The 27,660-nt window shown below is 41.9% G+C and overlaps 1 protein-coding gene across 10 annotated transcripts in view; it reads left to right on the top strand.

The window, feature by feature from the left end:
- Nucleotides 1-27,660, top strand: part of TNRC6C (trinucleotide repeat containing adaptor 6C) — a 555,652-nt gene that overhangs the window by 166,882 nt on the left and 361,110 nt on the right. Inside the window, exon 2 of one of the 10 annotated variants that reach the window (XM_067547646.1) lies at nucleotides 19,737-19,883. The exons of the other annotated variants lie outside the window; for them this stretch is intronic. Coding sequence (XP_067403747.1) covers nucleotides 19,821-19,883 — 63 coding nt within the window. The 5' untranslated portion in view covers nucleotides 19,737-19,820. The remainder of the gene's footprint in view (nucleotides 1-19,736; nucleotides 19,884-27,660) is intronic. 10 annotated transcript variants of the gene reach the window in all.

Raw genomic sequence — 27,660 nt, 5'->3', positions numbered from 1 at the left:
ATGTAGCCATTCTATGCCGATTGGAGAAAGGTCTTAAATTAAACCACTCCCAATGAGCGGCGATAGCTATGTTGGTGGAAGACGCTCTCCGTCTGACGTAGCGCTGCCACACCGGCGCTTCTGTCGGTGAAATTTATGTCAGTCAGGGGTGTGTTTTTTTTCACACTCCTCGCCGACAAAATTTTACTAACAAAAGTGCTAGTGTAGACGTAGCCTAAGTATCATTCTTTTTAATTGACAAGTTCCATTTAAAGGTGACCTGCAAAGGACATAAAATTGGGATTGTGCCAGGTTTTTCTTCTTTATGATGGAGAAAGAAGGCCTGAAATGTTCCTGTGGATTGTTTTTTTTGTTTTGTTCTCCCTGCTTGTTACTTACATTTGGAATTCAGGTCCTGTCTACTCTGGATGAATCTATGGTGATTGGAGAAATATTGAAATTCTAACATCACGAGAAACAGCTGAACAGCTGAGAGGGGAGGGATTTGTGATCAGACTGCTTAAAGTGCTGGAGTGGTTGTCTTTGTTCACACTTATTTAATGCCAATGTGTAATGAATATGTGGGAGAAAATAGATCTTTGTTAAAGATTCAGCACCTTCATCCCATTAGTTAAGGTATGACAGCTTACAATAAACTTCTCTGACTGCCCCATGAACTCCTCCAGCAAAACCAGGGAAGACCTGGCTTGACATTGCAGGCATTTCTTGGGTTTAAAAAGAAAAATCATCTTTCAGGCTTTCTTTATAACATAATGAAATTTAAAAAATGGCACAAGCCCAATTTTTAAAATGTTCACTGTAAGTCACCTTTAAATGCTCATAACTTTTAAAACAACTGATCGGATTCTCTTCAAATCTGCCTTGTTCCATAGAAGTCATCAAGACTCAGAGCTAAGTGTGTCTGTAAAGCAGCCAATAAGCAATATTGCTAATAGTGTCCTCCCTGCACACTGTATCCCCAAAAGCTTTACAGAATGAAATAACATCAGAGCAGAAGGAAGGAGAAATTGAGATGGTGAGAACATTTACGTCAGAGATTGGAAAGATCTGAGTCTATAAAACAGGATGCTCAGACAAAACGGATGCAAAAGTGGAAGATTCTTAAACCAGCAATAATGAAAATGTATGAAGGAGTGAAAGAAGGATGGATGATCAGAAAGCTTAGTCTACACTCAGAATTACACCAGCTAACTAAAGAGGAGTTAAACCAGTTTAGTTAAACCAATGCAAATGCTTATGTGGACACTCCCAATTTGGTTTAAACCAGCCTTATTTCAGTGTACCTTAAATTGATTAGGAAAAATTTAAAGCTAAAACTGCAAAAAGCTACTGTTAAAGCAAAATAGGTGTGTCCACACAGGGCTTTGCAACAATTCAACTAAACCAGTGTATCTACGCTGGTACAAATTTGTTTGTAGACAACCCCTTAAATAAACAGAAAGGAGAGTAGAGAAAGCGTAGGCTAATTTATTAGACTAGAGATGACTATTCATACAAGGAAAAGGACAAGCATCATGTATGTGATTAATGCCAGGATTAGTCATCGGAGGTTTAAAGCAAGGATCATGCCTAGTGAAGATCACCCCTGCATATTCCATTGGCCATTCTTGTATCATGCATGGCATTTTAGCTGGACTGAGAGACACCAAGCATGGGCCTAAGACCAAATGTGTTCCTGTTTAGTCACTGACTGTAGTAAAGCCCCCCTCTGGGCTGCTCCTAAGTGGAGCAGAGACACTTGAAGGGCTGTGCTTGTAACAGAGACATCTGCTTATTCTACTTCTCACTTGCTGGATGGTGTTTCATACAAAACCCTTTTCTTCAGCTACATATTCTTCCTCAAAATGTAGCCTTTGAGGCTTGAAGCTTTCTAAGCGTGGTCTGCCCCAGAAGTGAATGCCTTTGGGGGAACATGTGAAGAAAACACACTTGGCCATTTTTGATATTACCTGAGGATGAAAAATCAGTGTGTTCCAGCCAGCTAGGAAATGGTTCAGTCATATGCATTTCTGTGCCTGAACAAACTACTGCGGTATGCTGTGCTGAATTATCAATGAGGATCTGATCCTGTGAGGTGCTGAGCATCTTCAACTTCCATTGAAGTCCATGAAAGCCAGATCCTTAGTTGGTGTAAGTGAATGCAGCAGTATTGACTTCAGTGAATCAATACTGATTTACACCAACTCAGGAGCTGGCCCCAAGAGTTGAACTAACTGAGGATGAGGATCAACTACTCAGCTCTTTGCCTTATTTGAAGATATTTGATTTTCAAATAAAGCAGGGAATATTTAAAAATTGTGTGCTGAGCAAGCATTACATTTTGCTTATTGATTTTAGAAAGCACTTTGGTACCACTGTGAGGAGCTCAGTGTAAGTGCCTCAATAGATAGAATTAATGTTTGCAAAGGGCTCTTAGATCTTTGGGAAAAGGCTGCCAAAGAAGTTCACAATGTCATTATAACTGCGGAAGTTGGAGTTCGCTTTTCAGTCCAGCACTGACTTAGGAAACTGATGTGTGAGGAGTAGGAAGGCTGTCGCAAACCTTCTATGACTGGGAAGGCTATTCAGTTCTAGCCAACTAAGTTTAGCAATCACTGAATCGTAGGACTGTAACGGACCTTGCGAGTCCCCCGCACTTATGGCAAGACCAGGCATTATCTAGACCAACCCTGACAGGGTGTTTGTCTAATCTGCTCTTAAAAATCTCCAAAGATGGAGATTCCATAACCTCCCTAGGCAATTTATTCCAGTGCTTAGCTACCTTTACAGTTAAGAAGTTTTTTCTAATGTCCAACCTAAACCGCCCTTGCTGCATTTTAATCCCATTGCCTCTTCTCCTTAGCCTCTGAGGACAGGACAACAATTTTTCTCCCTCCTCCTTGTAACAACCTTTTTATGTGTTTGAAAACTGTTATCATGTCCCCCCTCAGTCTTTTTTCTCCAGACTAAACAAACCCAATTTTTTCAATCCTCCCTCATAGGTCATGTGTAAGTTATGTGAGTCCCAGTATAGACTTTGGAGATTGGCTTCCCAATGTGACTCTATGCCACGCACAAATGTCAGCGAAGTCCCTGGATCTGTCTGGGTCCATTGAGTTGGTGCCGAAGACCCAGCACAGTTAACAGTGGAGAACCAAGAGGGTTCTGCCTCGCATGAGCAACAATGAGGTCCCTGAATCTGTACCAGTTGGCCAAGTCTGCTGCTGAGGACCTGGAACTGTTGGCTCTGGAGAACTGCTGCCTAAAATGACTCTATGCCCAGCATGGGTGTTATGTTACAGAGTATTCAGCAGATCCATTGCAGCATCCCACTCCTGATTTTTGCTCGTTTGAGGTAAAGCGTTCATAAATTCACCTGGTGAAGTGAATAGAACAAGTAGAGCTAAGTAGTTCCAAAGCCAGAGGATGATAGAAAGGCATTTAAGTCCCGTAGTTAATGGATGTACAAATAAGGTATATTTGAGGCAGAGGAGCAATGACCATAGTTTCCTCCTCAAATCCAATCCAAACCGGGATATCTATCAAGACTGGGCTCCCTCCCCCATTTACCCCAAAGAATTAGAGGCGCAATTAGAGATCATAAGATTTCGTTCATTACTTGGAATTCAAGGCCAATTAATTCCTAGTATTACTCTGAGCAAAGAGCTCCTCTTACCCTCCAGCTGGGAGCCCCTACTGAGGCCACAATGTCATTGTAAAGACATTAGAGGGTGTAAAAGAGTGCCTATTCTCTTCACCTTTCCTCTTCAAGTGGGCTGAAATTGACAAGGATCTTTTGCATGGCTCCATCCATACAATTAGCGTTCAGTGAAGAAGAAAGACTTTTTATGCCCCTGTAGGCTGGATCTGTGACAGAGGTGATGCTGGTGGGCAGAGGAAAGTATTCTGAAGAGTTTGCAGTGACATTCCAGGCTCCTTTGACTGAAGATTCACACCCACAATTGGGTAATTCAGTCTAGGAGTACTCTTGGATTCCTTGCTTAGCTTTCACTTAGCTACAGCTGAGAGTAATGCTTTCTGCCATCTCCGGTCAGCTAGAAGACTCCATCCCATCATGGAGGATGAAAACCTGGTCTCCGTTATTTTTGTCTTCATCACTATCATCTGGAATATAGCAATGCAATATACCTGGGCATGAAACCTTCAGCACTTAAGAAACTCCAATTAGTCCATAACACTGCAGCAACATCTCCTCAACAACACAAGCTACCACAAGTATGTCAGACCTGTCCTCCACTCTCTACGCTGACTTCCCACAGAATTTCAGATCACGTTCAAGGTCTCAGTCCTTATCTTCAAAGCACTCCACGACTTGGGCCCAGTATACCTAAAAACCATCTAAAGCTCCAGGATGAAGACTGATTACTCTAGCACAATGGAACTCTCTACACTGGGAGTGACGTTTGTCTGTGCAAGAGACAGAAATTTCTCTGGAGGTGGTCCAAGACTGTGGAATGAACTCCACCAGGAATCAAAGACCATCACCATCGCTTTCTGCTCAATGTGTGAGGTGCATTTCATTGACCTGCCTTCTCTAATATTAATACATAGCAACAGGTATATTTATATTAACAAGAACGAAAAGCCTTCCAAAACAAAACTCTCCACTGCACACGGGTTTCCCTCTGGGGAGAAGATGAGAGAACAAATTACATGTGGCAGCTGTTAGGCATGTTGCTTAACACACTACTAGAAGGCGTGTCGATACTACGGTGATGGAGTCTGGTCTAAAACCTATAGAGAATAGAATGGGGCCACAGGCTCCTATGGTAATGCAAACAATAGCTAATAACAGCAACAATAAGGACACAAACAAAATATTGAACAGCTGCTTATTAAGTGGGCACCAGCCAAACTGTGCACTGAATAAGGAAAGGGTTCAGTGAAAAAAATAGTATGTGATCATTTAATTAGAGACTGTAGCACAAAGCATATGCACAAGGCGGTCAAATTAAGATGCCACAGGTAATCTTAGTTTTAGCAGTTCCTAACTTTTGAGTGCTAGGCTTTGCAGCCTTAAGAACAGTCTTTTAATGTAGTTTTTTGTGTAATATATATATGTATATATACAATTTTCTGCATCATTTCCTCAGTTCTAATTATATATATAAGGACTGAGCAAATAATGCAAAAAAAAAAAAAAGGTCCATGACTGTTAGTTTGAACATTTCAATGAATTTGTTTCAGCCACCCTCTCACCCCTTTGAGTTAATTTTTTTAAACTTCTGAGTGCAACTGAGTTTTGCTGGCAGAAAGTGTTTGCAGGAAGTGGATTTCAAAGTCACGTGTAAGTACTTGCAGAAACCAAACTGTGTACACGAATACTGGCACCAGAAAGGCTTGTGTGCTCTCATTCAGTCAGGCAATGGAAACAAGGCTGTGTGGCTGTTCTGACCACTCACAGCTAAGCAGCACAGCTTGAAACAGCAATATGCGTCATCAGTCCCTAGAGGAGTTTTAAAAAAACCAAAAACTAAAAAAGACAGTCATGGACAATACAATACCAGATTTCTAACAGCAAATGCAAGGCAATCGACAGCTGCTTGTGGATATTCTGCAAGCAAAAAAAGGGGTAAATTCACTGTATAAATTATTCATTAAGAATTATTTGTTCCAATCTAGTACATAGGAGTATATATGTGTTTGTACAGTATATGTGTGTGTATACATACAAGATAATCACACAGACTTTAGTGGAGTCCTATTTTACAGTCCTTTACCCTGCTCAATATAATCCATTAGGGTATTTTTCTTCCCTTTTAGATCTAATCACAGTTAACAGTGCAGGTTGAAGCGTTTCAAGTGTTTTCTGTCGTCTTATCCGGCTGCCCTTTTAATGTTGTTATTGAACGCCAGGGGTTGTGTTGATTTGCATGCCATTTTGCTTTTGATCTCCATGGCAACCACTACCAAATGGCCTGAGAATAATAGAAGTGCTTTTTGGAGCTGCAAGCAGGCTCTATGCAGAGTGCTGACATTGGAGGTTTTTTAAAAGAAATAAAATTAAAATTAAGATGGCTATTGTAGCAAGGAACCCGGCTAGCAAAGCCATACATTCCCTCTGTTTCCCACCCCCTTTCTTGTCCCTGAATGGTATCATGTTGTTACATTTGAGAGATGCAGCCACTTTAAAAAAAAAATGGATGCACTGGGAAAGGGCTATAATAAACGATGAACAGGCGTGGCAGCAGCTTCTGGCATCTGGGCTTCATATGAAGCTGCACTATTGTTCCAAATCCTGATTTTTATTTATTCCATCAGTACGTGTCCACAGACTTCAAACTTCTTGATGGCTTCTTTAAAGAACGAGGGAGGAAAGGGAAGCTGCTCAGAGGTTTGTGAGAGATTAAACGACTTTTGCTACACTTAGCTTTCCTTATAGAGGCAGCTGTGCTGGGCTGATATTCTTCATCTTATTTAAAGAGCAAGACTTTTATGCAGGTTTTTAGATCCTTGCAACGAAAAACTCCCCAAGGTGATTTTTAATGTCTGTGTTCTCCTGTCTTCCGCGAAGTAGCTTCTTTCAACCCAGACGCACTTTTCCTATCACAATATCTGTAAATGAGAGGAAGGATGGCCTCGTGGCTGAGGCACTGGTCTGGAACTTGGGAATTCTGGATTGAATTCCTGGCTCTGTCACCGACTTCCTCTGTGACCTTGAGCAAGTCCCTTAATTTCTCCATGCCTTGGCTCCCGATCTGTGCAATGGGAATAATAATATTTCCTTTCTCCCACCCTTTGTCTGTGTTTTCCATTTAGATGATAAGTTCTGAGGGGAAGGGACTGTCTCTTACTATATGTACATCCATCACCTCACACAATATGGCCCTGATCTCAGTTGAGGCTTCTAGGTGCTACTCCAATATGGATAATACTAAAGTGCAGCACTGTAGGAGCATTAATCTAACAATAAACCTCTATGAACAACTGGGGGTGTCAATGCCATCAGTGCGTGTCATCTGCTTCCCTGTCCAAATCTCATGCCACAAACAGTTTAGAGGGATAGTAGCCTGGACTTTGCCCTGTCATGCATCCCATGCAGCTCTGTCAACGTCATCGGATTGCATTGGAGTATGCAAGCAGTCAGGGCATGGTTAGGGACTTCAGCACAAACCAGAGAGTCATCAAAAATCAGTGAAGAAACCCAGTAAGAAACAGGGAATAAAGCCATGTGGCCTAGGGTACATCTATGCAGCAGTGGCTGCCCGGGACAGCGATCCTCTGGGCCTGGGTCGACAGACACAGCCTCCATGGACCTAGCTGCTTGCACTGTCACACTTTCAATAGCTGTGTAGATAGTGCTTTGAAGTTGAGGCTCAGGCTCAATCCACCCCCTCACTAGACTTCAGAGCCGGCGTTCCAGCCCAAGCTGCAATGTCCGCTCAGCTATTTTTAGGATGGTAACAGAAGCTCGAGTCTGTTGACCTGGGCTCGGAGGCTCACTGCCGTGGACTGTGTAGACATGTCCCTAGAGGCGACGGCAGGTTACTCTGGCGCGTGTGTCTCATTCCAGTTCTGCCTGCATTGGGACAGAACTAATAATTTTCTCCTTTCCACCTCTGGGCTCCTTCTCCCATAAACTCCACTGCCCGCTCCCTTCTCTTCTTTTAAACTAAAAATAGGCCCATCGTGCAAAGGCACCCGCTTCCATTGTTGAGCAACCAGGACATAATGGCTGGAAGGGAGAGTGGGACAAGAGCTGATGGCAGAGGAGGAGGGCAGGACTGGCTGGAAGGAAATACATGACTGCTTTTCGCTTTCAAACTGTCCCCCAGAAACCAGCAATTTTCCTCTCCCTTTCAACCAACTTCCTGTGACAACAAAATAACTGCTGCGGCCAGATGGAATGAGAATGTTTTAGAACCCGCTGGGTCCTCAGCGGGCTCCAGGAACTGAAGGGAAAGCAACCAAGGCAGCTCTTCCTTTTAGGGCAGTCAAACAAAATTCCAGAACTCAGTTGCTTATTGCCTGGATTTGGCACTGTCAGAAATGGTGAGTGTAAATCTCCGTTGGTTTGGAGTGGTGCACAATGAAAGGCAGTTGCGAGGGCTGATGTGTTGAGGATGCTGGCCCTTTGGTGGAGAGCCAGTGTTTTGAAGTGGCCCTGTGATCTGGGCACTGTCTGCCATCCCAGCTGAATACAGTGCCTGCCAAGTTCCACCCCACTCCCTCCCTTCTTAATTAACATAGCAACCACAACTTTGTTATCCTGTGCATGAAATAAGGCTAATGAATCATGTCGTACTTTGAAGCCACGTTATATCTGAAATTGACACAAGCTTTTACATCTATGTCACTCCGCCTCCTCATTTTTTTCTCTCCCTCTTTTCCCCCCAACCCTAACTCAAGGCAGGGCCATCTCACTGTTTACCTGTCATTCAGCTGAGGAATTTGCATGTGAGTTAGCTGTTAGCATGAGTAATTACTGAGTGGGTCAGTGACTCCTCCCAGCAAGCCAGCGAGAAATGCTTTGCCTAGCGAGCAATGTCTCTATTGCTGGCGGACTGGCAGCTTGCAATTGGGGAAATGAATGTAAACCATGGCTCAGGGCTAATTGCACTCTTCCACTATTGCTCGGGCGTATGCTGCCGGCTTAATTAGAAAACCAGACTGGTCTCTCAAAGCGTGAATGAAAAGCTGCACAATCAGTACATTCAGGTGAGAGGTTGGGGAACAGGGGCAGAGAGGAATCCCACAGCTTTCCAGCTCTGTGACCCATTGTCATCAGTAGAGGCTTCTCCAGCAGAGCAAGAGTGGCAATTTGCGGAAATAGTTGACAAAACATTACCATAATTTTTTACGCTATTGATAAAGACAAGGAGACTTTCCTGTTTGTTTTAAAAAGGCCAATGGCTTTCCATTCAGCATCTCAGTTAGCAGATACGGGGCAGCAGTAGGTATTCCTACTCTGCAGGAAGGCTGTAGGGTATTTTATTACAGTCATAGAAGTTGGGCATTACCTACTATATTGAGAATTTGCCCCAATTCCATCAACCTATCTAAGAGATTTATATGTCCCCCATTACTGTGGTATCTGAATGCCTCACACCTTTAAAGTATTTATCTTCATAACACTCCTGTGAGGCAGGGCAGTTCTGCTATCCCCATTTTACAGATGGGGAACTGAAGCACTAAGTGACTTGCCCAAGGTCACCCAGGAAGTCTGTGGTGGAGCAGGGACTTGAGCCCCCAGATTTTTTAGTTGCAGCCTAGCACCATAGCCACTGGACCTTTTCCCGCTGCAAGCAATGACTAGCCACTGACCCCTGTGTAGACAAGGTAAGCTGTGATTTGCAATAGATGACCTTACACCAGTTTCAAGGTACATCAGTGGCTGGCCATTGATCCTTGGAACTGAGGCATGTTCCCAATATAGACAAAGCTTTAGGGATGGAAAAGACCTGTTGGATCTTCTGATGAGTCACTTGACATTTACTATCTGGGTAACTGTCTATCACTCAGAATCTGATTTTCCACTTGGGTTCAGATTACTGAGAAGGTTGTGGCAAAATGATTCTATACAGTCTGATGTTCTTCTTTGCTTTGGTTTTACCCCACTGACTTCACTGACGTTACTCCTGATTTACAGCAGTGTAAATGAGAGGAGAATCAGGATTGGAGTATCTGGTTGCTTCAGATCTTCTTGACACTTGCGAGTTGTCAGTCTGAATACAAACCTGAGCTTGGTGCAGCAGTGGTTGCTTTAGTAGATGATCTCCTCCTGGCAGTGGATGAAGATCAGGTGTTCATCTAGTTAGATCTGTAAGATGCTTTAAGTAGTGTTGATAATGGAGTGCTATTGATTTGTCTGTGGACCCTAGTGTTAAGATAGCCCTCAGTGGCTTCATTCCTATCTCTCTGAGTGGCCCCAAAGGATTGTTCTGGGCAATTACTCTTCTTTCCCAAGGTTTCTTTCACATGGATTTCTACATTTGTTCAATGCACATATTGGGTCATTGGAAGGATTAGTTAAGATTCATGGACTACTGTGTTTTCAGTATATTGATTTCACCCAGCTCTATCCATCAGTTTCATGTGATACAGGCAGTAGTCTTGAATGTCTGGCCCCATGTTTGGTAGAAATTGGGACGTGGGGTATAAGGGCTAGCTGGCTGATGCTCAATATAGATAAGACAGAAGTGATGTGCAAAATTTCTCTAACAGATATGAGGGCTCATGAGAGAGCACAATGTGCAAGTCTCATCTGTAACAATCTGTATTGAATGGAATACAAAATGGCTGTCAGTGTCTCCAAACAGCAAAGTCCCTTGACATTTAAAGGTGCAGTATATAGAACAAAATTAATAGTTACATACTGTATCTTTTATACACAATATCTTTGTGCACCACTGATAGTTCAGATAAGCTCTGGATAAACCCTTAACATAAAATTCTCTGGAGCTTTCATTTTCTTGCTTCACAAGACTGTATTGAATGTTATTCAGTATAAACCCATGCATCATGGGTCACTTCTTATATGGCATATGTAGGCTAAAAAATACATCTTTTTAACGGAATGTTTGTTCTAATAATAAATCACAATTGTTTGTAATGCTTACACTTTAAAAAAGAGCAGCTCTAAAAGCCCAATTTTTAAACAATTGGATCGTGAGTGTAATATGAATGTAGTTAAGATGATAAATGGAGCTAATTTTCTCCCTCTATTAGCCCCTTTCATATGCTACTTACAAATGCCAGTCAAACTCAGCAATCCTTTCATTTTATTATTCCATGACAGGGTGGTTGGATTAAAAATACATGATCGCATTTTGCAAGTTGGATCTATATGTGCCACTCCTGTGTCTAATTTTGGCCTGCCATTTGCTATCCAGAGGAGGAAGTATGGTTTTTGAGTAAAATCCTAGAGCTTGACTGGTGGTCAGGAGAACAGGATTCTGTTTCTAGTGCTGCCACAGTCTCCCAGTGTGACCTGAAGCAAGTCACTTCATACCTCTGTGCCTCAGTTTTCCTAGCTGTAGAATGGGGATAATAATGCCTCTCTACCCGAGAGAGATGTTAAGAGAAAAGTAATTCAGTTGTTGTTGTTTTCAAAGCACTTCGAGATCCTCCAATGGAAAGTGCATTTGTATTATTAATTTGGCCTTTTCCGATGTTCCTTGATTCTGCACCGACTAATGATCCCATTCTGTGTTCACTTAGTCCTATTCAAATCAATATGCCTCAGCTGCAGTCTGTGTACAAACATTATCCTGTTACTTCAGCAGGTCGACTTTGTCTCCCTATATGAAAAGTATCATTAACATTTCCTAGGTGAATAGACATCACCTCCTCATTTCATCTCCAAGGATTTCTCTTTTGACTGCTAACTTCTTTCCAGAATTTTTGCTCTTTGATCTGCAGCAGAATGTGTCAGGCCTGTTACTGCAGCACCCTCTGGGTGTATTTAACCAACTATGCACACTGTCATGGAGGATCATGATTGACCAAGATACTGCAGTTATCACATGAGCTTCCCAGTCTAGCCTTCCTCTTGGGTAACAAAACGGATTCAGATTCGTCCCAGGTCTGTCCTGGCTCAGCTTTGCCTAGAGAGTGCTAATGAAGGCACACTGACTGTAGGTGGACTGTTGAGTGGATTTATTTCCATGTGTGAGAACCACTTGCTATTCTGGGTTCATTCCAATTAAATTTAGGGCAGTACTAGGGTCCCAGAGGTGAAAAGCCATGTGTCCAAGTGATCAGCTTTCCAAATCAGCTATTGTTTTTTAAACGAAAGGGACACTAAAGTCCAATTATTGCAATAGAATGAGCTGCTTCTTTAAACTGAAGAATTTGACTCAGCTCAAGGGATATTTGTGATTGCCTCTGGCTTCCCTGGAGCTAAAAAATTATATGCTTTCCCTCTTCACTAAATTAAAACATACTTGGATTGGTAGTGGGACTGAAGGAAGTCCCTGCCTGAAACCCCAAGTGTCAGCCCGCTTCGCAAACTGTAAGCTAGTAATTGGTTTGGAAATACTGAGTGAATAGGTAAAAAGGCTTCTGAGGGATTCATGCTGGATAATACAGACTGTATGTAGTGTGGGGGATTGAGTTTGTTGCCAGATTTTGCAGCATGAGCTGTTAATTTCAGCCTTTGATACATAACACAATTAAAATGTGTACTCTGCAACCAATAGATATAATTTTGCTTGAATCACATCAGTCTTATCTAAGGTTTCTCTAACCAGTTCCTCTGTCTCTCAAATGTCAAACTCCAGCCAGACCCAATGGCTAGCGTTCTGCAAAGCTCTCAGCTCACCAAGGCTAAAATGTCTGATATTGGTGTCTAGAATGTGACAGACTGATATTCAGCGAGAAAGCAAAAAATAGCAGCAGAGGGAACTTGCAATGCACTCAGATAATCCAGCAATGAGCTCTGTATCAGCAGTCCTCACACTGTTCCGTGAAGTCCTTGGTGGAGGTCTGCAAAGAGCTGGCAGGACACTTGATCCTGGCTCCTCTCCCCGTTATACTGCATTCGGGACATTAAAAGTATAGTGAACACTTTCTGAATATTGCTTTGCCTTGTAAGCAATTCTAGTTGCCACAGGGAGATTATACAGTTTTCAAATGGAAGGGACATCCATCTTTGGGACAATCTTTCTATTAAGATGAGGTCAACATTATAAAAATGTTTGACAGCTCCTGGCTTCATGAGATGGATAGAAAAGATCAAGCGCAAACTTTCTGTGAGGCCCACTCTTCCAAGTGGCCTGCAGCCAGCTGCAGAGCCATTTGGGAAGGAGGACAAGTAACCTGGAAGATACACTTGTTTAGTCCATCGCCTGGGCAGCCTCTGCCAGTTGGACTCCTATAGAGCCCAAGCTGAGCACGAAAGCTTCTGAGTTTTGGGATCCCACTGAGAAGGGCAGAGGTGGCAACACCACCTGCTCTCCCTAACTGTGAATATTGCCCACGTGCAGCACAGGTAGCCCCATGGACACAGGGGATGTATTTTTGAAAACCATGACCTGCCGGAAGGAGTCAAGCCCATTGAGCTTGTTCTTTGGACTCTAAAGGTCTATAGTAAATATAAGATATTATTCAGGATGACGCCAATGAAGATTTTGAGAGTTGCTCCAGAGAGGGAAACAGCTTTTCTAGTTGACACAATGAAAGTGTGAAAATATCAATAATTTCTCTAGAGTGTTCCTTTTTCAAATCTCTATACATCCATACCAGACTTTCTTATGTATGTTTTTGCAGCCCAGTCCAATCTTGTGGATTTGTTGTCTGATGCATGTTCTTGTGGGAAAGTCTTCTGTCTAATTTTCAAGAAAGTATGTGTACATGCTATTTCTTTCTCACCCTACCAAGCTCCTCTAACCTAGTGCCTGAGACATGACAAGGTGAGAGCAAAGTGGGAAATAGAGTTGCCGGTTTCTGAAATAATTACTGTGGGATTTGGAAAGGTCCCCATTTTGCAAATAATCACAGTATGCCAAAGGGAACTCACATAGAACATAAAAAAATTCCATGCACTCTCCACTCTAAAGAACCGTAGACCTTGAAATTTCAGTACCATGGATGCAGTCTGAGTAATTAGACAACACATTAGCAAACGTATATTTATATACGCACCAGCTGCACAGTCACACCCAGATTTTAGCAGCGGCCCCATCATCCCTCTACCCATTGTCTTCCATAGCCATTGCAGGGTTCGAACTATTGAAGGACAGCAAAATAGTGGGAACTAAATATTGCAAGAATATCGAGTGTCCTTTGCATTCTTTCCTCAGTGTCTTGTCAGTGGATATGTCACTGTGGAAATGTCTCGAAATCATCTTAGCCCTTGAAAGGGAAACTAAAAGTTGATTACAAAAGCCTTCTCTATCACTATCCTATTCTAATACTAACAAAAATGATTCTCAAATGAGAGTGCTCAATCCTTCCTCTGAGAGTATCTGAGTACACTGGAGCTGGAAGTTGTAAATGTCAGCTTGCGGAGACGTACTTGCACTAGCTCTCATCGAGCTAGCACACTATAAGTAGAATGGCAGCTGCGGTCATGGGAGTGTTGGGAGGAGTTAGCTGCCCTGAGTATGATCCCATCTGAGACCCAAAGTATATACTCATAGCTAACCCATGCTGCTGCTTGCACCACTCTGTCTACATGTCTGTTTTTAGCGCTCTAGCTCGATCAGAGCTAGCACTGGTATATCTACTCTAGCTGGAAATTACACCTTCCTGCTCCAGTGTACGCATACCCTCAGTGTATTCTAGTTCTCTTACTCAAAATCAAAGGGGAAGTTCCAGCATGACTGACTTCCTTCTAAAGATTGTGGTGGGTGGGGTCTTGTTGGCTACAAGTAGCTACAGAGTAGAAATAAGGGGATAGAAGACAAATACCATATCCCATTGTAATGAAATGCACCACTGTATTCACACCCTCCACACTATTGTAATAATCTTTGTACAAGGCATGCCTTGTGACGTACCATTTGAAAACTCATAACCTGATGATTAATAATATCATGGTAAAATGCATGTAGCAACATTATGTGTAAAGTTATTAACATAAGTTGAAATCACGACTGAAGTGTGTTTCCCAGATAAGGCTGGGGAGTGGATAAACCAATTTATCAAAAATATAAGGCAAGTGGATGCCCTAGCCAGGTGTCAAGAAAGCCAATGGGCCATCACTTGCCAAGTGGCCATTCTTTGGCAAAAAAGGGGGACAGCGACAAAGAGATCTGTATCTTAGCAAAGAAACAGCATGAGGAATCTTCCCTCTACCAGGCCCCCCGCCCCTCCATCTCTTGATTCTCAGCTGGAAATGCTTTTCAAAGAGGGACTGAAACTATAAAAAGGAGGGGCAAAACCCCAAGAGTCCCCCTCTCTCTCCCTACCCATCTCATTCTCTGCACCTCAAAAGACACAGGAAACAGCCATTGAATTCTGGGGGAGGGGTCCTGACCTGAAAGTTTGATCAGTAATGAAACATGTGGTGTGGAACTTTGCTTTGAATCTAATAGAGCTTGTTAAGCTAGGCACTAGAAAGCATTTTTATCTTTATTTTCTTGTAACCATTTCTGACTTTTAAGTCTCATTGCTTGTACTGATCTAAAATCTCTCTCTTTGTAGTTAATAAACTTATTTGATTGTTTTATCTCATCCAGTGTGTTTAAGTTAAAATGTTTGTGTAACTCCATTTAGAGTGGCAAGTTGTGTGTATATTATTCCCTTAAAGGAATAACGGACTTAATATATTTGGACTGTCCAGGAGAGGGCTGGGCAATACAGGACATTGATTTCTTGATGGAAGTCCAGGACGGGGAGTGTATTGTCAACCAGCAGAAACAACCAAGACTGGTAAAGGCCAGAGTGTAACCCAAGTGTGGCTGGAAGGCTGCAATTACACATAGACACTCAGGGTGTGACCTGAATGCTGGAAGGCTGTTTGTGAGTGGCCCAGGTGGCAGCTACTACAGCAAGGTTTGTAAGGCACCCAAGGTTGCAGAACAGGCGTGACACAGCCCCTCACTGGTTGAGATTGCACTCTGGTGTGTCACACGCATGTCATCCCATAGTTTAAATAAAATGGGAAGCTAGGTTTATGATAACAGTTAGCTCATATATAGCACTTTTCATCTGGAGATCTCCAAGCAATCCTCAAAGGTTGGTGACTAACACTATTGCCATTGTAGGCTTGGGGAAATCAAGGCATGGAGGGTTTAAGTAACTTGGCTAAGGTCATATAACAAGTTGAATAGAACACAGGCCTCCTGACTAATACTGGTGCCCTCTACACTGCACCACACTGCCTCTTACTCCACAGGATGATGATTGTAAAAGTGCTTTGGAAATATCTCCAATGGCCAGTGATGGGACATGAGATGGGGAGGGCTCTGAGTTCCTACAGAGAATTCTTTCCCAGGGCTCTGTCTTGTGGGTCTTGCCCACATGCTCAGCATCAAACTGATCGCCGTTTTTGGGATCGAGAAGGAATTTTCTCCTGGGTGAAATTGGCAAAGACTTTTGTCTGCAGCATGGGGGCATGGGTCACCGGCAGGTTTAAACTAGTGTAAATGGTGGATTCTGTGCAACTTGAAATCTTTAAACCATGATTTGAGGACGTCAGTGACTCAGCCAGAGGTTAGGGTGGGTGTGGGTGGGCGAAGTTCAATGGCTTGCAATGTGCAGGAGGTCAGACTAGATGATCTTGATGGTCCCTTCTGACCATAACGTCTACGAACCTATGAGCAGGGCCCTACACACACACAGATGAGTATGTGGCGGCTGAATCCTATCCACCCCAGGACAGACCCCACTAGAAGACCAAGACTGGTGGTCCAGGGAGCGGTGAGGCCAGCCTCAGCTCTCTACCAACCCAGCAGATGGCTCCTTGCTTGCTGGCCCCTGCCCTACCAACCCGTGCAGGACAGGGCTACGGTGCAGGGCTGAATGTGGGCCCCAGAACAGGTCACCATGTGGGTTTAACAATTACTTCAATCTGTCTCTGCTCCTGGTCCTCGGAGAGAGGAATGAATCTGAGGTAGCACATAAAACGTAAAGCAACAAACACAATAATGAAGGAATTAATCAAGTATTGAACTCTGTGCCTAAAACCAACTGACAGTATAGTCCCGTGTGAGTGCACATCTAGTGCTTCTCGACTGATGCTTCGCTTTCATTCCTCTGGCCTATTGTACCATTTGCTGAGGTTATAACACAGTAGCCATGCAAAATAGTGTCTCCTTTTTTTTTTTTTAGTAAGTGAAAGTAAGTCTTCTAAGCCTGGGTTAACAATATATATTTATGAGTTGCAGCCAGCTGCTTCTGTGTTTTCACATGTGTTTGTTAATGAACAGTGACCTAAGGGTCAGGTTATTATGTAAATAACCATTGTCAAGGGTAAAGGTGAAGAACCCAGTAATGAGTTGTGTCTCTCTGTCTCTCTCACAAGCCACTAATGAACATTAGATATTGCCATTTACAAGGTTTTTTCCCCTCATTTTATCAAAAGGGGAAAAAAAAATGAGAGAGAGAAGTAAATTTGCAATCCAGTCCAAATGAGCTTGTTTTCCCTCCCCGAGAGCAGCTAAAGTGTTATTTCTTCTGTAGGAATTAGATATATATAATCTGACTGTCCCAAGTTTGGCGAAGACCACCTTCCATCCTCCGGTCGGTGCTGCATCCAGCCATTTCTTTTAAGCCTCTGCAGCTCTCCCTTTAGAAGATGCCCACAAATCAACAGCCTGCATCTTTGCAGATAATACTTAACTGTGAGACGCAGCCAGTGAGCCAGCTAACAGACTTTCCATTAGGAAGGTTAACAGCAAACCTGCCTACGTGGAATTACTGACAGAGCGCGAACAGAAGGTGCAGCCTTGTTGCATATGCTTTTAATATCAAACCACAGAGAGGGGAGACTTTTGCTCCCAGACACCTGACACCCCGTGCTGTTGTTAGGGTAACAGTGCAAATAGGAGCAAAAAGTCTCTCTCAGGTGAATGTGAATTCATAGACAGCAATGGAGGCATATGGCAGATTCTGATGTACACTATAAAAGTATATAATGGAAGTGTACTGTATATGCCAGTGTCTAAAATCCTGCTCCCATTGATATCAGTGTTAGATTTGCCCAAGGGAAATTTTTCTTTGTGGTCGTGGGCCTCCGTTTCTCCATCTTTAAAACAGGGACAACAATTACCTATCTCATTGGGCTATCGTGAAGATGGATTCAGTAATAATCTCAGATTGTGAGCTCTCTTGGGCCATGTCTACACAAGAGAGCTTGCAGCGGCACAGCTGCAAGATCTCTCATATACCCGCTCTACGCCGACGGGAAAGAGCTCTCCCATCAACATAATTAAACCACCCCCAACGAGCGGCAGTAGCTGTGTCCATGGGAGAAGCTCTCCCGCCGACATAGCGCTGTCCACACCGGGGATTATGCCAATGTAATTTATGGTGCTACAAGAAAAGATGGAGATCCCCTACCATAATCTCAGAGCATGGGGCTCCAGGATCCAGGCCCATGGGGCTGAAATATGTAAATTAGTTTTGCGGGGGCCTCTGTTGTGTGAGGCCCCAGGCAATTGCCGTGCTTCCATCCCCCTAACACCAGCCCTGCTTGCGACTCCCCTAAACCTGTCCTATGACCCTCCTGGAGGTCGTGGCCCCCCAGTTGAGAAACACTGGCTTAGCACAATAGAGGCCTGAACCCCAAATTTACCAAAGTATTTAGGCGCCTGAAGATGCAGATAGGCGCCTAGTGGGATTTTCAAAAGTGCCTAACTGTGTTAACCCCGAATGAACTTCAATGAGATTTAGGCACTATTTAGGCACTTTTGTAAATGTCACTAGGTGTCTTTCTGCATCTTTGGGCACCTGAACACCTTTGTAAATCTGGCCCTTTGAGGCCCTTTGATGCAAGGGACTTGTGGGGATGAGGGGTCTGACTATATTTTACACATGGGTATTGTCCCTGATGTTTTGTGCCAGTGGAGAAATCATGGTGGGATATGTGTGTGGGAAAATCTCTGGTGTAATGCTCTATAATTTGCTGATAGTCCAATAAAAATATTTGTTTTTAAATAAAGTTGGCTTGAGTTTTCTAAATGTCAAAGCTGGAAATCAATTCAGATAGGAGAATAAACTGAGGGAAAGGGGAAAAAAGCCCTAATTTGCACATACAGCCATTGGTAAGATCCATAAAGTGCACAAGGGGCAGAATGGGGAAGTTTGCACAAGTGCACAAACCTCATGTGGTATTTTAAGTAATGTATTCTTGCCACTAGGGTGTCTCTGCAAGCAAGATATTGCATCTCTTAAGACTTTCCAACACAAATAAAAGCTAAGTATAAGTGATGGGCTGACTAGCTGTCTGTCTTAGCCTCTGATTTTTACTTTTATGATTGAGAAATAGTTCTTAAAATTGTCGATAAAAATAAATAAAATTAAGTTTCCCTGGTTAGGTGAGGAAAGAAAATCCACCTTTCTTTGCTGATAAGCCTTTTTGTTCTTTGTGGGCCTTTATATATGTGGAAAAAGACCACTGAGAGCTTCTAGGCAGCTGCGGGGGGGGGGGGGGGGGGGGAGGCAGTTATAGCCATTTTTACATCCATTATATGGGTTTAAATCCATTTGCTGAGGTGCTGTAGACAGAGACACATTTTTTTTTAACCAGTAATTGTCATGTATACAAGGGTCTTTATGTGTCACAAAAAGATCTTACTTAAGAGGAATAAACACGCTTTTCATCTTGTGTCAGCAGGAGCAGTGGTGGTTGGAAAGAGGGTGATTGGTGATCTTTTCCAGTCTGATAACCAGGACAAATAGGAGGGGGTTGTACAAAGTGGTTATGACATTCCCACTCCCCTCCCTCTCCTTTGTAGAGGGGTGTGTAGCATTATAAGGTACTTCCCTGGCTTTCCTTGCATGATAAGCAATAGATATGATAAATATCAACAACTAAGCCACAGGGACAGGTTACAGGAGAAAAGTGCTGTCACGGGATGACCTGAGTGTTGTATGAAGAATACCTCTCACGAATAGCCCTTATTTGCACTAGCTTTCTGTAATATATGTGTGCATTGGGGATTACTGACACTGGTGTTGCTTCTCTGACAACTAATCAGGACATTTCCACTTGTGTCCAGGTTTTTAAGACCATTTTTTAAAAATGTACAGGTCTGTCCTTTTTGGCTTGATTTTTAGATATAGTTTATTTTGTAACAGAAATAAGGTCATCCAAGGCCATGCATTTTCTGGAAAATTGTGTTTCTCAGGGGATTGAAGTTCAAAAGCCTCCCAGAAGACTGTGTGGGCCTTGACAATGCCCATCTGTACCACCAAACTCCCCAGGGTGCCTCATGCATGCGCTTAACTCCAGCACTGGCCAGAATGACATCCTGAGTTCAACTCCGATTGTAAAGGTACTAGTCTTTCACAGTAGATACATGATGAATTTTATTGATTTCCCCCCCCACACACACACACACACAAGGCATTTGACAATATCCACATGGTCTCCCTTCGGAACCCTATGCTATGATATTGCTCCTGAGAAGGACAGTCCATATTATAATCAGACTCCATGCAGGACACTCTTGTAGGGGCATGACGACTGTTAGGTCAAGGAAAAGACTGATACCACACTGCCTTCTCTGAACCATACCTTGGGGATTAGAATAGACTACAATCCCATGTCATATAGTGACCCTAGCAATGGCAGGTCATCACACATAGCTACCTCCAAGCAGTCATCTGTTCTATAGGACACAGCATGTGGCAGGGACCTGCAGCAAGTATCAGATGTACAGGAAGTTTAAAATAATATAGAATTCCTGTACTTAACACAATGTGCTTCATTTACACAATTCAGCATATCTGTTTAAAACCTATTTTGTACCGATAAAAGTTATGCCGACTGCATATCGGCCTGAAGGTAAACTTGGGTTTAAAATGCAGCGAGGCCTTGAAAGGAGGGACAGGTGAGTAGTAGGCTGGCCCTGATAAATAATGGATGAACTGTGCTTGATTTTGCTGCTGATGAAGTGACCTTTGAGGAGGCAAGAAACAAAGAAACAGCAAATGACCAACAATACTGATGAACAGGCTAACTGAACTGGACACATCATTAACACCAGCATCCCAAAATAATTACATGTAAAGGGGAGCCACACAGTCAGCAAAAACAGGCCAGAGGGAGCAGCTTGGAGTAAATGTGAGCTTTCCCGTATTTAAGCAGGGATGTGGGTTTCAAGCATAGCTGGTTTCTGGCATTTGCAGAGGGGGAAGCTGGGAACGTGACCAGCTGTTTGAATTTTGTACCGAAGTACAGTTGTGGTAAAGGATGTGATTTTATTACGGTAAAAATCCCATTGGTTGGACCCAGTTAAGAGCCCAGTGGGATCTTCCTTGTTTGTTTATCGTGTAGGAGTGTCCGAAGGACCCACGGCACTAGGAGTTAAAAAACCATGTAGGACCCATCTAGTTGCCACCCTGAAGAGCTTACATGCTGTAACAACACAAAAATAAAGGATGTGTGGGGAAAGGTACAGCACAAGCAAAGTAATTAGGGTGATGGTGTGCACAGGGCTTGTTTGTTCGCCTTTTTTTTTTTTTCATTTACATTTAATTATTAATTTAATTCTGTGGACTTTTCTTTGTACTGCTGAATGTTCAGTCATAGACTGGCTACCTCTATATTTCAAGCAAACTTGTAAGTAGAGCAGTGAAAACCAGTGTTCATGAACCAACCGTTGTTCAGTTGAATTATCTGTGCGCCCACTGTTCGCTGTTGAATATTTTTTTGAATGGGGATTTATTTGTAGACATGTATAGGGAGTCACTGTTCTTCACCTGGTCACCCGTTTTAACATGCTAACAATTCACTATTCATTATTCTCTTATTTAATAATGGTTCAGCCATCCAGTGTGGGAACAGAAACAATAACATGGTGACTTATGTGAATTCGCTGAGTAACAAGTAATGAATAGGCAAACTAAATACTTCACTAGTAACCTAGAGTCTGAAAATTATTCAAACCAGCAAAATGGTTCCGAATCACAAATTCATTTGCAGAAGTCAGGATTGATTTGTGATAGATCTGCAGCCAAAAAAAGAGCTGAATTCACAGTGAATAATTCAACTGGTTTAGCTCACCAGTTTCATTTATTTTACCGTAATGATCATTTTCATTTTGTTTAATGCCTTCCCTCTGAAGATCTCAAAGCAATTTACAAATGTGAATTAATTAGTCCTTGCAACCACACTCCTCCTTTCCGCCCTCCCATCCCCCCAATTAATATTAGCAGAGTTAGTATTTGCACACATTTAAAACTGAGGCCCAGAATGAATTCCACAAGGTCACGGAGCAAGTTAGTGGCAGAGCTGAGAACTCCCAAAGTAGCCTCCTGACCACATTCCCTCTCTATTATGTGAACTGCAAAGGCAGAAACTGAAACAAGTTTTTCTGGCAATATTATAAAATGTCATTCATAAATATCATGAGACGATATGTTTACAGTAAAAATAAGTTGCCTAGGGACTAATCTAGAAACTTACTCAATTCATTCTGCTAGAACTGATCTGAAACAGAGGAAACATTTTGCAAAATTAAAAAAAATCCTTTCTATCAAAATGTTTAAAAAATCTAATTTTTTTTTTTAATTTGAAATTTCAGAATGAAAAGAAAACAAGAATGTATATAGCTAGTTGAAAAGCAGGGAGGAAATTTCTTAAAAACACCAAAATTTCTCCTGATTTTTTTCAAATTTCTCTATTTTGTAAAAATTCCAAAATGTGAAAAATTTCTATCAGTTTTATTTTTTGCAGTACACAAAATATCTCTGTGGTTTGTGTTATGTCTATTCTCTGTTATAGCTAAAACTGATATTTTTTAACAAAAAAGAGGCAATTCCTCCATAAATGCTGAGTTATAAATAAGGCTGGGTATATTTTAATTAGAGTGAGTGCAGTAGAACAACCAGTAATGGCTGCATTGCAAAAAGAGTTAATCCATTGCCTTTCTTGTGCTTCTGTTGTTGGACATCACAGTCTAGACATCTAGCAATGAAATCCTATTATAAACTGATTGTCATCTATCGCAGTTGTAGCTAGAGTTGTGTAGTGCAGAGGGGAAGTGCTGTTTACTGTGCCCCCACTCTGAAAACTGTCCTGGGGGTGATTTTGGATGCTTATCTGAACCAAAGTCAGAACATTTCAAAGTTCTCCCTTCACTAGATTTGTGTATTTCTGCTGAGGGAGGTTTACAACATATTTCTACATGTTCTTTTGCTATGGGCAGGCTGACTTGCTGCATGCTTTTATCCTGAGTGGTATGAAGTCTGCACATTGTTACTGGAATTTACATGCTTCTTTACTTTATTTGACTTGTAGCAGCAGTACTAGAAGTAGGGCCAGAATTATTTAGAGAGGGTAAAAAGGATTATGGCTTTAATGTAGAAATGTGGGCATCACTCTCAGTGAAGCAAGCACTCAAAGAGTGCAGCTATCGCTCAGTAATGAATGAATTACAACACCAAGAGATCACCATAGCCTAGTCACAGGGTAGACCTGTCCAGGGATAGGAATAGTGCTCCTAAGGGAGGCTTTCGAAGTGACTAAGAAGCAAGTTGGTCACTGCTGATAACAACTCAGACCCTCAGTGGTTTATGAAAATATGGGGTGGTCATATTCCTTTGAGACTTCCAGAGAAGACATTCATGCCTAATAAAATGCATGTCTAGAATTTCTTCTTTAGCCACATATGTAGGGGAAGGAAGGTCCAGTGGGTACCACCATGGCCTTTGGGAGACCTGGGTTCAATTCCCCGATCTGACCCAGACCCCCTGTGTGACTTTGGGCAAGTCATTTAGCTTCTCTGGGCATCAGATCCCCATCTGTAAAATGAAGATAACAGCGCTGTCCTACTTCACAGGAGTATTGTGAAAATACACATATTAAAAATTGTTAGGTGCTCAGATACTATGGTAATGAGACCCTGTAAACACATAAGTTAGAGGGATACATGCCAGATGTGTATCCATGTATATGCCATGCCAGATACACGGAAGGGGACATTAAGGAGGATTTGGGGAGAAATATGGCTCTTTGTTTAAACAAACTCAAACTTTTGGTCATATACAAGAACAGGACAGAAGAGAATGGCAGTTCCTAAATTAAGGTATGGTTGAACTTGATCAGATAAAGTAACAATGGACCTGAAAATTCACCCAGAGCGCAAAATAATTTTCTTTTCTGAGGTTTAAAAAATATTGGGTAACTTTTCTTTATTTTTGTTTTTAATAGCTTTGCAGTTCAGGTCCAGCTCTGATTTTCTGCTTCTGAACTGGACCCACCTCTGATTTTTTTATGTACATTTCTGAACTTTCTGCTTCCAGCCAGGACTGGAAGTGGAGATGCTGTAATGCCATGAAAAAACAGTTGTTCTTGCTGTTTTTACCAGTCCACCTAGAATCAAGATGTGACAGGATGCAGGAGCACTTTGTGATCCTTAGTGACCTGGAGACTATCTAGCTCAGAGGTTCCCAACCTTTTTGAGTGTGCGGATCTCTTTTCAACCTCCAAACATTTTGTGGACCACCTCATGCTACTAGTTTTATTTGAAGTTGAACGTTTCCTTGGTGAGGATGTTATGTTTCTTTTCCGCGGACTCCCTGTAGAAGCCTCGCAGATCACCAGGGGTCCATAGACCACAGGTTGGGAACCGCTGATCTAGCTCAATCTCTCATTCTTCCTGCACAGGTCTGCAGAGGCAGATCTGTAACGTGGGAATGGCTGTTTGGAAAGAGAGGGCAGGAGAAGACAACACTCCAGACTCAATCACCATGGGCCTGGGCTGAACACAAGCTGGGGAGTTTCTCTGTTTTACTTTCTGGTTACATCCAGATATTTTATTCCCTCATTATAAACATTGCCCTTGAGAATAAACGCCAGGCAAGAGACTTCCTGATTAAGGCCTGAATCCTGCAAAGACTTAGGTGCAGGCTTAACTTTTGAGCACGTGATGAGTTCCATTGAATCAATGAGACTATTCGTGGTTCAAGGCTTTACAAGATCAAGGTCGAGGCTCTCTTTGCTTTCAAGTCATTCCACCAATTTACACAGGAATTTATAGGAAACCTCACAGGAGTTTGTTCTCATGAGATTCAGGAGTTTGGGATAAATTGGATATAATCCAGATAAGCACCCAGACATTGAGATATTTATGTAAACTGAAACTCTGAACCTTGAAAAAAATCACAGAACTGAACTAACTAGCCAACTATAGCAATGAGCGTACATATTCCTTTAATACTCTCCAGGGGACATCCCTCTGCTGCACTCAGTCTGAGATATAAACTCTGCCCCGACTACTTCCTGGCAAAAGAAGGTTTTACTGGACAAAAGTTTGACTTTCATAGTCAGACAAAAAAGTGGTCATTCAATGAGAAATGATGGCGTAAGATCAGATAAGACATTACAGATTCCTGGGAGGGAGAGGGAAGGTAGCAGTTTTTAGAGCAGGGATGGGAGAGACAGGGCCTCTGCATTCTATGCCTGATTTTGCCACTGGTTTGCTGTGTGACCTAGGACAAATGTATTTAATCTCGTCATACCTCAGTTTATCTGTCTGCAAAATGCAGTTAATGATATGAGCCTGTCCCAGAGGGATGACGTGAAGCTTAATTAATGTTTGTAAAGCCCTTTGAAATCCTCCAGTTGAAGGGTCTGTAGAACTGGTTAGTTTATACATATTATGGGAAATGGGAATGAAGAAAAAAATTTAAAAATATAACTTCAGTGGCAATTTGCTCAACTACTTTCTAGTACTCTAGAAAAGATCATAAGTGGCAGCTCATTTGAACAACTATATACTCATTCACCTGTTTAGTGTTATGTTATATGAAGATTGTATGTGGTTATTCCTTACATTTCCATATAGTGAATCATCAGAGATGAATCTTTCAATCAATATCATGCTTGTGTATTACACTAAATACAGCTTTATTTTTCCTGACTCATAAAAAAATTGGACAATGTTTAAAAGTTACGAAGGGCAATGGTGGCCAATTAATGTCAGTTCTCATTTCATCCTCTGGAGGACTTGCACATACTGCACTCCAATGTGTGCATTGACAGTCATAGCTCCTCCAGGGAGAGAAACATATGGAGACCCCACAGGGACAAACTTCGTGATCTGAATTGCCAATCAATGCATGGCTGAGCCTCAGCTGTGGAAAAACTTGCAGATAACAAGACTTCATGCTTCCACAATTCTCATTTTAATCTCTCTGCTGCTAAATATGGTTTCAGTATTGCTTGAGTCAGTAAAAAAACTAGAACACCAGCTTATTATGGAGAGGTGTTAAGGTGCAGCTGGCTTCCATTATAAAAACCTGTTTTGTTTCCTATATAACTGATTGTAAAATTGGATTGGCCTGGAAATTTAAATATTTACTCTGAAGGCAAAGGAGAATGTTTCTGCAAAGTTTGAAGAAAATTCATCGAACTGTTCTTGAATCACAACAATATCATCCTGATCTGAAATGTTGACTTTTGTCTGTCTGTTTCCTTCTAGCTCAAAATATTGCTTGTTACTAGAGCTGTGTAAATACCTGATTTTTCAATTCACTGGCTGTTTTGAAACATAAAAATTGGGTTGATCCAAAATGATTTTTTTTTTTTAAACTTTCGTGAATTGAAAAGTAAAAAAAAAAGTTTCAGGTGAAATGAAATTATTGTGTTTTTGAGCTTTTATAAACATTTTTTATTATTGTAATAAATCTTTAATATGTTTCTAAACAAAAAGGTGTTTCCAGTCAAAAAATTGAAACATTTCATTTAGAAAATGTCAAAATGAAACATTTCAGGTGTTATGGAATTTTTTTTTTCAACTGATACATTTCATCCAAATCAACACCATTTTGCAAACTGTTTTTATTGACTATGCATTTTTCGTGGGAGAAGGAGTTCAGCCAAAAAATTTTGGCCATCCTGTGAATGCTCCAGCTCTGCTGCTGTGCTCCCTAGTGTTTGGGTGTGGAGCCATAGGTGAGCCTTGCCTTAATTTCCCCTCACCTCGATATAGACAATTCTACATGAATTTCTGGGCATAGAAGAGCAACTCCTTCAGAGAGTCTCATTTATCGACCACAAAGATTAACAAAAACATAAGCAAACTTGTTCTGGTACTCTTTTTGCCCCAGTAATCTGCCACTTTAGGGGCAGTCCAACTAACTTCTGAATTTGGTAGCCACAGGGCATTCCAGGCCAAGCCCCTCATCTGAAGCCAGGACTCTAGACTGTTCTTGCTTTCTTCCTTTGGAGAACAGCCTCTGGCTCTTTCTTTCAGGATATTCCTGTTCCTATGTCCTCACAAATAGTCTCAGGGTCTCCTTCTCTTTAGGCTAGTCCTATTCACATTGGCTACAGTCTCTCCCTTTCTCTGGAGCCCTCCCAGTTTCTTACCCTGGGCTATTCCTGTTCACTCCATGTGGACACTCTCCCTCCAGGTTGCCTTCCCTCTTACAAATCTGTTCTCCTTAAAGGTACCTTCCTCCTGGGAGTATCCTCAGGCAGCCATTTTATAAGGTGCAACTGCTCCTTTACAGATTGTGCTTGGAAGGATTCGATTTTTATTGCTAAACCTTGATTTCATCCTATACACACAAACTGATGAAAAAAGTTTCCATTGATGAGGATAAAAATTTACAGATAAACAGAGTAAGAAAAAAGCTGCTTGAGAACTTACTTGAATTTGATTTAAGGATTCTGACTTTGTATATTTTTACATGTGATCGCGACAATTTGTGTTTTAACAATTGGAAAGCTTTAACTTTTTCAATCTCCGCATCTACTGTCATTAAATAATCATTTGACTTCCCTATTGTCTGACCTCCGCCTGTAATTTCCAGCAACTATGAAAATCTAAATGGATAAAAATTGAAAAAATTCTTAAAAATAAATATTGATATTATCTGTCAAAATTATAACAAAATAAAAAATGAATTCTGCCAAGCCTACTGAAGGACAATTACTATATGCTGGCATTAAATGGCCATGTGGACAATCAGTTACTCCGAGGTGGGTTTTCAGAGGGTCATTATGTGTAAGATAGGCCCTGCCTCCCCTTAAAGGGCCAACTGCCCCATGACACAGCTGTACATGTTACTACCTCCATACACTTTCCACAGAACCTTATC

This window comes from Emydura macquarii, unplaced genomic scaffold (assembly GCF_026122565.2).
Source record: "Emydura macquarii macquarii isolate MOO-44397 ecotype Brisbane River unplaced genomic scaffold, CSIRO-AGI_Emac_v2 contig_1230, whole genome shotgun sequence".
Classification (NCBI taxonomy): domain Eukaryota; kingdom Metazoa; phylum Chordata; order Testudines; family Chelidae; genus Emydura; species Emydura macquarii.
Note: the sequence above shows the minus strand (reverse complement) of the source record. Positions and strands in the feature narration are given on the sequence as shown.